This window comes from Hylobates moloch, unplaced genomic scaffold (assembly GCF_009828535.3).
Source record: "Hylobates moloch isolate HMO894 unplaced genomic scaffold, HMol_V3 SCAFFOLD_22, whole genome shotgun sequence".
Classification (NCBI taxonomy): domain Eukaryota; kingdom Metazoa; phylum Chordata; class Mammalia; order Primates; family Hylobatidae; genus Hylobates; species Hylobates moloch.
Genome location: NW_026652297.1, coordinates 19127953 through 19140351, shown reverse-complemented (window position 1 = coordinate 19140351; position 12399 = coordinate 19127953). Strand labels below are relative to the sequence as shown.

Here is a 12399-nt window from a genome sequence, read left to right as displayed (position 1 = left end):
AATGAATGCAAAAGCACTTTGCAAGCCCTAAAGGGCTATAGAAATGTTAGTTAAAATTAAAAATTTATGTCTTGCATTGTCATGACTAGCCTTTAAACCACAACTAGAAGAATTACCTATTCATCTCTTTATAGGCCACAATACATAACACATATCCTATGATTTAGAGATTACAAGGTTGAATAACACTGAACAATAAAAGCTTATAAAATGAGTGAGTCTGTGACTAATGTCTCCAATGTTATTATCAACATTACCATCATTACTGTTAAGCATTAATGCTTCAAAAATTGTGAAAAAAGGCCGGACGCGGTGGCTCACGCCTGTAATCCCAGCACTTTGGGAGGCCAAGGTGGGCCTGTAATCCCAACACTTTGGGATCACCTGAGGTCAGGAATTCGAGACCAGCCTGGCCAACATGGTGAAATCCCATCTCTATCAAAATTACCAAAATTAGCCAGGTGTGGTGGCGGCGCCTGTAATCCTAGCTGCTCAGGAGGCTGAGGCAGGAGAATCGCTTGAACCTGGGAGGCAGAGGATGCAGTGAGCTGAGATCATGCCAGTGCAGAGACTTCGTCTCCAAAAAAAAAAATACACATCCTGGTTTTTCTTTTTACCAAATCCATTGAAATGAAGAAAAACTAATATTTCTTCAAGTTAAAGTCACACAAATATTTATACACTTTGACCTAATAATCTCAATCCCATAACATTTTTATCATTTAATCAAGCACAACATATATTTACCCTTTTCTCTGTTCTTCAGAGAAAAGTGCAGAAACCGTAAGTACACATATAAATTTTTAGAGTGAACACACACATAATACCCCAACTCCTAAAAATTTGATGTCATAAAATATTCCCCTAAAATGAAAAAGCCTAATATCTAAAGATGAGAGATTCACACTATGTTATAGTGAAAAGGAGCAAAAAAAAGCTCATTGTTTGGTGAAGGGAAAATGGAGTAAATATTGGCACATAAATTCAGTGGAACAATATGGAGCCATTAAAAAGGACAACTGTGAAGAACTGCAAAACAAAATCCACCAACTTGAATGCCCTTGAGTTAAGTGGGTAGAAGAACTATGAGAAGCAGCCTGGTATAAGATGATCAAAGATAGGGGAGGTAGGTTAAAGACGGTCAGAAAATGCAGAGTACAGAGTGCTTGCAGGCCCCACATAAAGACATTCACATTAAAACATTTAAAAATAATAAAGGAAGATAAAACATGGTATTGCAAAACAAAACATGTTATGGGCCAAATTTTGCCCACAGGTCTTTAGTTTGTGACCCTTTATGGAGATAGAGGAAAATAGTCAACGGTGAAATAAACATACCAGATATGGCGATATGATTATAACATAAAGATTATGTTGACATATGGACAAACACTGGAAGTGTGGAAAAAATGAATGTTGGCCTTGGTGGAAACTTGGCCAAATAACTTTACCCCTTTTAAGCCTCAGTTTCTTCATCTGTAAAATAGGGATTTAAAAAATTGCCTCCTTTGTAAAACTGTTGTAAAGGTTAAGTGTGACTGAAACAGCAAAGTGAGTAGAAAAGGACCTGGCAAGTGGCAAATAAAACTATTCTCCCCCTCATTTTCCTCCTCCTCCTCCTCATTATTATTTTGTTATTATTAACTATTTCTGGATTTTATATTCCACCATCCTGTTTCCCTTTGTTCTACTAACTCCAGCTACAATAGTTTTCTTGTTATTTTTCCAATATGTTTTAGCCTTAGGGCCCAAATTCTCTTGCCCCTAGTATTTGTCTTACTTCCTGAGAGCTTTTGCTCAAATGACACTTCCTCAGAAGGATTTTCCTGCCTGCCTCACCCTGCTTTTTCTTCATTGCACTTAGAACCATCTGATATCTTATGTGTATATGTGTATATACGTTTATATAAACACATCTGTGTGTATATCTGTGTATTATACATATACACACACACAAGAGCAGGACTTTGCCTAACTTGTTTACTGCTATATTCCCAGTTCCTTGAAGGGTACCTGGCACATGATAGACATTGAGGCATTATTTGTTGAATACTGTTAAATGTTTAGTGTGGAGACATTGTGCCTTTTCTTCTCCCTTTTTTTCTAAATCCCAGAATGACAATGTAAAATCAATTACTTAAAAGCACATTTTCCTGCAGGTGATCTTAATGTATAACTCTTCGTAATGTTTTGTAACTTTTTTGACAGATCAGCCATGCAGAAGCTGGGGACAGAAGTATTTGAAGAGGTCTATAATTACCTCAAGAGAGCAAGGCATCAGAATGCTAGCGAAGCAGAGATCCGGGAGTGTTTGGAAAAAGTGGTGCCTCGAGCCAGCGACTGTTTTGAAGTGGACCAGCTCCTGTACTTTGAAGAGCAGTTGCTGATCACGATGGGAAAAGAACCTACTCTCCAGAACCATCTCTAGGCAACTATCAAAAAGAAGCAGGAGTTCAAGTGGACAAATTTATGTGAAAATTCATTTAACATATAAGCTGAACTCTATTATGGGGAATGGATACAAAAGTGGAGCTCTCATCTTGACTTTCAATTCCTCGTCAGAAGTACTGGCTTCTTTAGAGAGTAGTAAGCATGGTTGCCTACGCTTGGAGTCATAAGTGTTATTTGGACTATACCCTGAGATAAGCTTATAGATCAAGTTTGGCTCCCTTGAAAAGCATTTCTCTCATGTGTGCCCTCAGGGCTTCCAGCAGGATTGAGTCACCCTGACGATGACCGGGGAGGAGCTGTGTGCTCTTCATCATTTTCAGCTGGAGGACAGAACTCAGTGCCTGACTGCCTAGAGTCTCATGGACTGTGGGCAGCCTGCCGGTGAAGGTCACTGGACCCTAGCCTACAACATGCTGAGCTACAGCCCAGAAGCCAGACATGCCTGTCTTAGCTGACCTGTTTTTGGTCCACTTTTGCCCTTCCATGACTAACAAGGAAGATATGTGTGTATTTCATACACACACGAGGACCTGGATTAAAAATCCAAAAAGTGATTCTCTTCTATGATTTATTTCAAACTCATCCATAGATAATTCAAGATTTGTATTCAAAATAAACATAGTTTTCACAGTTACAAAATAAATCACCTATTTTATCTTTTCCTTATGTAAAACTTTCTTATTGAATGTAACATATCCATCCTTTGATAATTATTACTTAGAGCCAGTAATATTTGGTTAATTTGGTGCCTGTTGGGTACTAGTACTGTGCTTAGTAGTTTAAGGGCCTTCATTGGATCTTTTCACTAACTCGGGAAAGACAGAGTGAAAGAGAAAGAGAGAGAGAGACACAACAGAGAAAGAGAGATGCTCAGGTTAGGTAATTTGCTTAGTCACTCGGCTGCAAGCAGCAGAGCTGGCATTTCAAACCAGGTCTGTCTCATTCCAGAATCCATACTCTTAACCACTGTCTATCAGAATTTTCAACCATGGAGCTACGTTAGATTTGCTTGTGAAGCTTTTTAAACATAGACACATTTAAATATACTGTTAATGAAAAAATTATTCTGACATTTATTGAAATGGCAAAAAGACTGTAATCAGGACTATTTTGATAGGTATCAACAATATTGCAATATGGGAGAGGCATTGGGCTCAACTCTGAAGTTTCTTTGCTGAAGCAAACTAGAGATTAATAGCCAATTAGCAGGATAGGGGCCTTGGTGGATGGAAAATTTCTAAGAGGAGTATTCAAAGGTTGGGGGTTGTATTCATCTGTTTAGTGTTGCCGTAAAAGAATACCAGAAACGGAGTAATTTATAAAGAAAAGAAGCTTATTTACCTCGCGGTTTTGTAGGCTGAGAAGTTCAACGGCCTGGCTTCTGGCAAAAGCTATCGTGTTCCATCACAACACAGCAATGAAGGGGAAGTGGACAAGTACGAAGATGGGGAAACCTGAGGGGTGTCCTGGCATTATAACACCCACCTTTTGGGGAAATAATCCATTCCCACAAGAAACAATCCAGCCTGGAGAGCAAGAACGAGCTCACTACTCCAGAGCAGTAGCAAGCTATTTTTGAGGGTGCTCCCCCACAATCCAAACATTTTCCACTAGGCCCCACCTCCCAACATCACCACTTTGGGGATCAAGTTTCAACATAAGTTTTGGAGGGGGCAAATATTCAAACCATAGCAGGGAGATTCCTGCTAAACTGACTTAAGATTCCTGCTGGAGGCAGGCCAGGGTCATCAGAGATTGAGGGCAGGTGATGAGGAATTTGATCAGATACTGAGGGTGATCAGCTATCAAATGTGGGGGATTCTCAATAAACTGACTTTACCAGAATTCTTGCTAAAACTGGGTTTGGCAGGCTGAAGACAGAGCCAAGAATGAGGCCTCACAAAAAAGAGGGCTCAAAAGAGCCTGTCTAAAGTTTGGTCAAGGAGATAATCTTTGTCAATACCAAGACCCACCCCACTCCCTTCTCTGGGAAGATAAGGGGCTAAAACATATCTATTGTTTCAGAATTATCTGGGTGAATTTGATGCCCACAGTACTGTTATTCACTTTTCTGCCTCCTGCTGATAACTGAGGAAACTAAGAGATTCTTTATCTTACTAAGCTGTTTTCAGTGGTGCTGTGCTTTCTGCATGATGCACTCTTTTAGACCAGTGATTCTCACATCTGAGCATGCATTCGAATCACCTGGAGTGCTTGTTGAAGCATAGATTGGTGGATTCCATCACCAGCATTTCTGATTCAAGAGGTCAGGGTTTCTAACATGTTTCCAGGTGGTGCCAATGCCACTGGTACCACACAGAACCGTTGTTCAAGACCTTTCTTTCTGTTGTCTCTCTTCTCTCCCTCCCTCTTTTTGGAACAGTGTTTTGGCTGCTCTTAATTGGGGGTTTAATTAATCTCACATCTTGGAAGGTGGTATGAGGACTTCAAAGAAGGGTCCAAAGACTTCAAATGCTTCACAGCGAATATAAACAAGTAGTGGTAGGGGAGTCAGTGTGAATAACTTGAGAGAACTTAATGGGCTTATTTTAAAAACAAAGGGGCATGGCCACTGTGCCCTAACGCTCTATCCTGTGGCTCCACTTCTATCCCTGCCAAGCAACCAAAGGAACCACCCAGGTGAACCCACAATTTCTATAGTGCTCAAGGGTTATGAACATCACTCTTCTGAGTTCCCACAACTCCCTTACACTATGGAGAGGTTTTGGGGGCTGCACAAATCTTCATTCTGCCTCTTCCCAAAGCTAACGATGCTCATTCTCACCCTCCCTCCCTGCATACAGGAGAATTATTCCTGGCTGGGAGGCTGGGGGTCAGGAGCATGTCTGTGCTCTCACAGCCCCTGTGATTGCAGCAGGAAAAGCAGACCTCAAATACTGGCTTCTGGAGGTGGGATCTGAGACTTTTTAGAATTTGGAACTCAGGTGTGTTTCCCAGGTCAAAATCTATGACCCATGGTTGTTGCCATGGTAGAACACTGAAAATCAGGTTTGCCCTGGGAAACCAAGGATGATGGGGGCATGTGACCACACTGCTGCTGACAGCGGGCATGCAAATTGCCATCACATTAACAGGGAAGAGACCTCACCCCAGAAAATGCTCCCCAGAGCTCACATGCCCTTTTGTGACCAACCAGATTGCAAATATGACTGGAAGAGCGGGGACCATAATATAACCCCAGTTAATAAAAATTGCTGAATCTTCTTGTTGATGGTTTCTATAACATTAGAACAGGACAAAACTAGTGTGCTGGGTTCTAAGAGGAAATAGCTAGATTTTCAAATAGTCTCTTTCACAAACATGTTCACATTCCTATCTTGCATTTCAGAACATGGTTCTTAGAAGACAGGTGCAGACTAAAAACAGCTTACTCTCCAGGGATTTGTGTTATGCACTTCATCAGGCTCAAAAGAAAAAAGAGCTAGGAAGAAATATCATTTTGAATCATAGCTCCATGCCTCTAAGGAGAAGCTCACTCAAGTTTACTTTCATTTGGTTCACTGGGGTGGGAGTGGGGAACAAGATTTAACATTACTTGAATGTTAAATCTTTTACTTATCACCACTGAGAAAATGCTTTCTCTTTCAGCTCTGCTCAGTCTTAATTTTGAACCACTTCAAATTGTATTAGTAACGATCCAACTGCAAGATGATGGGGGAAATTGACTAAGGAGTTAAACGAGAAAGTTTCTTGTTATGAAACAGTCACAGGTATGAGCAAATAAAGGGACCCTGCTAGCTTGCTGCTTTGTAAAAAAATATATACATATATATTTCAAAACTGCCAATTGACCTTTCTGCTTTCTATTTATACAGAGGAAATGCCACCAGCTATTTCGGGTGATGCAGAGATAAAGCACACAAAGGAGAGTGCTGGAAGTTAATTATTTAATGTCTTTGGGGCTGAAATTGGAGCAAAGCCCTAGGTATATTATAAGAGTCCAGCCATCACACAGTGGGCTCAGAGTAAAGGAGGCTGACAAATTAAGCAGTAGCTCAACAGGTGGAAATATACCACATTCCTCTTTCAAGATGATGGGTTCACTAGCTAGTGTATCAGAAGGGAATGGGGCCAGGCCACTAAGGTGACAAACAGAAACAGGCAAAGAGAAGGAGAAGGTGTGGTGCTGGGGGAAGGAGAGAGGCACGGGTGGACACAGAGCAAAAAAATGTTTTAGGCCGGGCGCGGTGGCTCACGCCTGTAATCCCAGCACTTTGGGAGGCCGAGGCGGGCGGATCACGAGGTCAGGAGATCGAGACCATCCTGGCTAACACGGTGAAACCCCGTCTCTGCTAAAAATACAAAAAAAAAATTAGCCGGGTGTGATGGTGGGCGCCTGTAGTCCCAGCTACTCAGGAGGCTGAGGCAGGAGAATGGCGTGAACCCGGAAGGCGGAGCTTGCAGTGAGCCCAGATTGCTTCACTGCACTCCAGCCCGGGCGACAGAGCAAGACTCTGTCTCTAAAAAAAAAAAAAAAAAGTTTTCAAGTACTTCTGCCACACCTGTGTAAGGAAAAAAACTGAACTTGATAGCAGATGACTTGGATTCCAGGCCTACTCTTACCATTTACTGTGTGATCTAAAGCAAGTAAGTGATTTCCCCTGAATCTGTTTCCTGCCTGTGTCTGAAGATTGCTGTAAAGAGTAAATAATACAATAGGTTGAATCACATGAAATTGCCAGTGTGATTCAGCCTAATGTGCAGAAGTGCTTTAAATGCCATAAAATGTTCTCAACCTTGAGGAAAAAAATCATTAAATGTATTATCAAGCTGCCTCATCTTCCACCATTGGAGATTCATCCCTGAAGACTTCCTTAGGTTTCTAGGCTTCTATAATTACCATCCAAATGCACCCTGAAAGAGAAACACTTTTAGCCATTTTCAGCTAGCACTTGACAAGAAATTAGCTGAGAGCCAGCTGAGAGCTGACAGAACCATGAGGAAGACAGCTCTGGAAGGCAAGTCAGTGGACTCTCCAGACCAGCCTTGCTTTCTTTCAGTGCCTCAACCCACTTCATGAATCTGCAACGCCACAGTGTTCATCATTGCCAGAAATCTTAGGATGCTCAAGTTTTCCTTAACTTTAGAAGGAAGTTCAGAAATTTGGTTCAACAAATATACATTATAAAATAATACACAAATATTCACTAGGAGTACCATAGTTATTAACATTTATACAGAATTGAAAACTTGACACCAATAGGAATATTTTCTTTTTTATTTCATTTGTTTATTTTTGAGACAGAGTCTCATTCTGTTGCCCAGGCTAAAGTGGAGTGGTGCGATCTCAGCTCACCACAACCTCCGCCTCCCGGGTTCAAGCGATTCACCTGCCTCAGCCTCCTGAGTAGCTGGGATTACAGGCACGTGCCACCACACCTGGCTATTATTTTTTGTACTTTTAGTAGAGCCAGGGTTTCACCATATTGGCCAGGCTGGTCTTGAACTACTGACCTCAGGTGATCCGCCTGCCTCGGCCTCCCAAAGTGCTGGGATTACAGGCATGAGCCACTGCACCTGGCCCCAGTAGGAATATTTTCAAAGTAGATTTTTAGGTTTAGTTCAGGAGACAATCTTTAACAGCTAGAAACATTCTTTTTTCTTCCCCAAATATTGTGGCTTTTCCCACTTTGATAGTTTGAATTTTTAGTCCCAATTTACCCCTCCCTAAACCCCTGACTATTGCCTTATAACTTTGTAGTTCTCAATATTTCCCCACTCCTTGACTCTGAGTTTGGCTATGGAACTTGTTTTGGCTGAGGAATGTACTAAGGGGCTAGAAACGTGTCGGTGCAGTTGGATACGTTCTTTTGCATCTCCCTCATCACCAGCCAGCCTGTCTATCATAGGAGGATGACAGAGACGGAACAGAGCCACCCCAGCCAACCCATAGAGTGACACAAAGTCATCTCAGCCACTGCAGAGCAAAGCAGAGCTACTCCAGGTGACGTACAAACTCCCAGGCAAGAGATACATATTTCTTGCTGCATGCTATTCAGGATTTGTGGTTGGTTGTTATGTGGCATTATTATGTCAATAAGCTAACCAACATGTCTTCCTTCTCCTGACATCACTCTCTTTATTCCTCCTCCAACACTTTTTTTTTTAAATCAAATCCTTGGGCTTTTTTTTTTTCTTTCTGGCATTGATTTTTATAAATCTGGAGGAAGTTTGTCTCCAGTTAAATTATTCAGTGGCTTCTTAGAAAAAATATGGATACCCTTTTTCAATATGGCCCAGGTGAGCCACAAACTCTGACTTTCCTGGCCTTCAGCATATTTCAAGGTAATGTGGGATGACAGCATGGAGCCTACCTGGACTATCCCTTCTAATTCTATTCTTTGGATTTCAGCTCAACATGTGTTAAGCTCCCATTCTGTACCAGGCACTAAGTATAGGCACACAATTTTGAATGATATTTGTCACCAAATAAAAGGGAGGAAAAGATCTTGCAGGCATGAGGAACACAAAGATGGAAGACACAGCCCTACAGGTTCTGGGAATCTAAAATCTTTTGGTGCTGGTGGAACACGAAATGTGAGAGTGATAATGTCAGGTTTAGAGAGAAGGGGATGGTGGCCAGCCTCCAACATGACTTCCAGTGATTCTCACTTCTGGTATTCACGTCCTGTGTAGATCCTTCCCACACTGCCTCGGGGTGGCCTGTGTGACCAACAGAATAATGTAGAAGTGATGGTGTGTGACTTCTGAGACTAGATCATAAAACACACGGATTTCACCTGTATCACCCACACTGGAGGAAGCCAGCCACTATGTTGTAAGAACGTGTAGGCGGCCGGGCGCGGTGGCTCATGCCTGTAATCTCAGCACTTTGGGAGGCCGAGGTGGGCGGATCACGAGGTCAGGAGATCGAGACCATCCTGGCTAACACGATGAAACCCCGTCTCTACTAAAAATACAAAAAAAAATTAGCCTGGCGAGGTGGCGGGCGCCTGTAGTCCCAGCTACACGGGAGGCTGAGGCAGGAGAATGGCGTGAACCCCGGGGGGCGGAGCCTGCTGTGAGCCGAGATTGCGCCACTGCACTCCAGCCTGGGTGAAAGAGCGAGACTCCGTCTCAAAAGAAAAAAACAAACAAAAAAAAGTATAGGCAACCCTATGGAGAGATCTATGGGATAAAAAATTGGGGCATTTTGCCAACAGCCAGCACCACCTTGCCAGCTGTGTCAGTGAGCTATGCGAAGCATATTCTCCAGCCCTGGTCAAGCCTACATTTGACTACAGATTATTCTCCAGCCCTGGTCAAGCCTACATTTGACTACAGATCTGGCTGACATCTGGACTAAAACCTCATGAGAAACTCTGAGCTAGAACCACCCCCTTTTAATTCCTGACCTACAGATACTGTGAAATAATGAATGTTTCTTGTGATGGTGTTAACACATTTTACAGTATGTTTCAGCAAAACATCACCAATACAGAAGGCAAAGCTCAGATATATGCTGTCACATTTGCTCTGCTGTGTCCTGTATTTAGGGGCAGCCACTGCAAAGTTATTGATGAACATGCAAAGTTATTGATATCATGGCACTAGGTGGAGAGCAGGTTTGAAAAGGGTGAGAGTGGAGGCAGGACAGAAAGGCAGGATGTTTGTCCAGGTGAGAAAAGATGAAGGCCTGACTTGCATCTGATGAAGTCAAGACATCCTGAGGGGAGATCATGAGAAAGAATTGAGGACTGACTGGATGGGTAGAGGAGTGATGGCGTGGTCTGTGAGGACTGGTAGTTTTACAGCACGGGTGACTGGGCAGGAGATAGGTCATTCACAGAGCTGGGGATACAGGAAGACATGCAGATTGGGCGGTGGGAAAAATACTGAGTTCATTTCTGGGTGTTTTGAGTTTGGGGTGCTTGTGGGGTATTCAGTTAAAGAGGTCTAGGCGGCCGGGCTCGGTGGCTCACGCCTGTAATTCCAGCACTTTGGGAGGCCAAGGTGGGCGGATCACGAGGTCAAGTGTTCGAGACCAACCTGGCCAACATGGTGAAACGCCATCTCTACTAAAATACAAAAAGTAGCCAGGCATGGCAGCGGGCGCCTGTAATCCCAGCTGCTGGGAAGGGCAAGGCAGGAGAATTGCTTGAACCTGGGAGATGGAGGTTGCAGTGAGCCAAGATCACGCCACTGCACTCCAGCCTCGGCGAGAGAGCAAGACTCTGCCACAATCAATCAATCAATCAATCAATCAATAAATAAATAAATAAATAAAAATAAACAAATAAATAAATAAAAGGTCTAGGCATGGAGCTTCAGGTGTCTGAAAAATTCTGTCCTGATAGCGTGAAATAGATCTACTTAATGAACTCCAGATAACAGAGCAGTGGATAGTTTTGATGCTATACCTGCAAATAACCAAAAACAGTGTTAGCTTCTAGAAAATGCACCTCCTTTAAGGCTCCTGAATGGGATTTTAGGTTATGTGAATGCTTAATAATAATAATCATAATAATAAGCAACAGTATCTAGCACTTTCAGGAAGTAACTGGGTAAAATTACAGCCTCTAGCTCACAGCTCTCTGCTGGTGGCATCTCCTCCCCACTCCCACCATGGTATAGTCTTCTAAATTGGTAGTTCTCAACCTTGGCTCTGCATTCAAAGCACCTGGAAAACTTCATGAGGATTAAGTGGAATGGCTTAAAAATAACTGTCAGATGGCAGATGTTTGCTGTCATTTTCTTCCTGCCTAAAAAGTGAGACTACACTCTTACCTCTCTCCCTCTCCTGAACCAAAGGGGATCCTCTCATTGAAAGAGTTTTGTAGCATGCAAAACTTTATTCAAATATATGTATCTCCAAAAGATAACTCTTTTAAGAAACATAGCAACAATACTATCACATCTCAATTATCCATAATTCCTGCATATAAAATATCCAATCAGTATTCTCATGTCCCTCACTATTTGAATTTGTTTGTTCAAATTCGAATAAAGCCCAGTTGCTTCAATTGATATGTCTCCTCAATCTCTTTTAATGTATAGAGTCTACTACCATGTTTCTTTTTCCCTTGTAATTCATTTATTAATGAAACCAGGTCATTTTTCTTGTAAACTTTCTTCAGTCTAGGATTTACTGATTGCATCCTCGTGTGTTTTAAAAACAAACTTTTTAAAAAGTTTTACATTTGCAGGCCAGGTGCAGTGGCTCACGCCTGTAATCCTAATATTTTAGGAAGTACAGGTGGCAAGATAGCTCGAGGTCAGGAGTTGGAGACGAGCTTGGGCAATATACTGAGATCTCCTCTATATATTTTTTAAAGTTTTTTACATTTACAGGAAAAGCGTGGAGATAGTACCTAGAGTTCCCATTACTCCATCTAATTTACTCTATAATTAACATCTTACATTATTATGGAACATTTCTTGCAATAATGAACCAATTTTGATACATTATCATTAGACAAAGTCTATGCCTTATTCAGATTTATCTAATCCATTGAGTCATGTCATGTGTCCTTAGGCTAGTCTTTGTTGTGAGAGTTTCTCAGACTTTCATTGTATTTCATGATTGCTATCGACTGAATATTTTTATTCCCCCTAAATTCATATGTCGAAATCCTAACTCCCAATTTACTGGCATTTGGAAGTAGGGGCTTTGGGAGGTGATTAGGTCAAGAGGGCAGGGGCCTCACAAATTAGATTAGTGACTTTATAAAAGAGGTGTGTACATATCTACAAATATTTCCCTATATAAACATATGTAGCTATATTAAGTTAAACATGAGTTAATACTGATGTCTCCAACTCAAATCCACTATTACATGGATCATTCTAGTCTCTTCCTGATATTTTAAAAAGGGGCACCTTTATATTTCTTATAATTGATATTTAGGTTGAGATTCAACTTCAATTTTGTGCAAGAAAAATTAATAGGAGGTGATGTATTCTTCCACCATGAAGTGCACAGTAACT

At 41.7% G+C, this 12399-nt stretch overlaps 2 protein-coding genes across 15 annotated transcripts in view; one reads left to right on the top strand and one right to left on the bottom strand.

The window, feature by feature from the left end:
• The window catches only part of NEK11 (NIMA related kinase 11), a 334192-nt gene extending 331075 nt beyond the window's left edge, over window positions 1-3117 (top strand). For 8 of the 13 annotated variants that reach the window (XM_058433722.1, XM_058433713.1, XM_058433712.1 and 5 more), the window contains one exon: window positions 2209-3085. In XM_058433722.1, the coding sequence (XP_058289705.1) occupies window positions 2209-2428 (220 nt within the window). In that variant the 3' untranslated portion in view covers window positions 2429-3085. Of the gene's footprint in view, window positions 1-2208 lie in introns of all 13 variants that reach the window. The other 5 variants (XM_058433714.1, XM_058433709.1, XM_058433710.1 and 2 more) reach the window with 2 other exon arrangements.
• MRPL3 (mitochondrial ribosomal protein L3) overlaps window positions 1-12399 on the bottom strand; it is a 174190-nt gene that overhangs the window by 29179 nt on the left and 132612 nt on the right. The gene's annotated exons all lie outside the window — the stretch shown is intronic.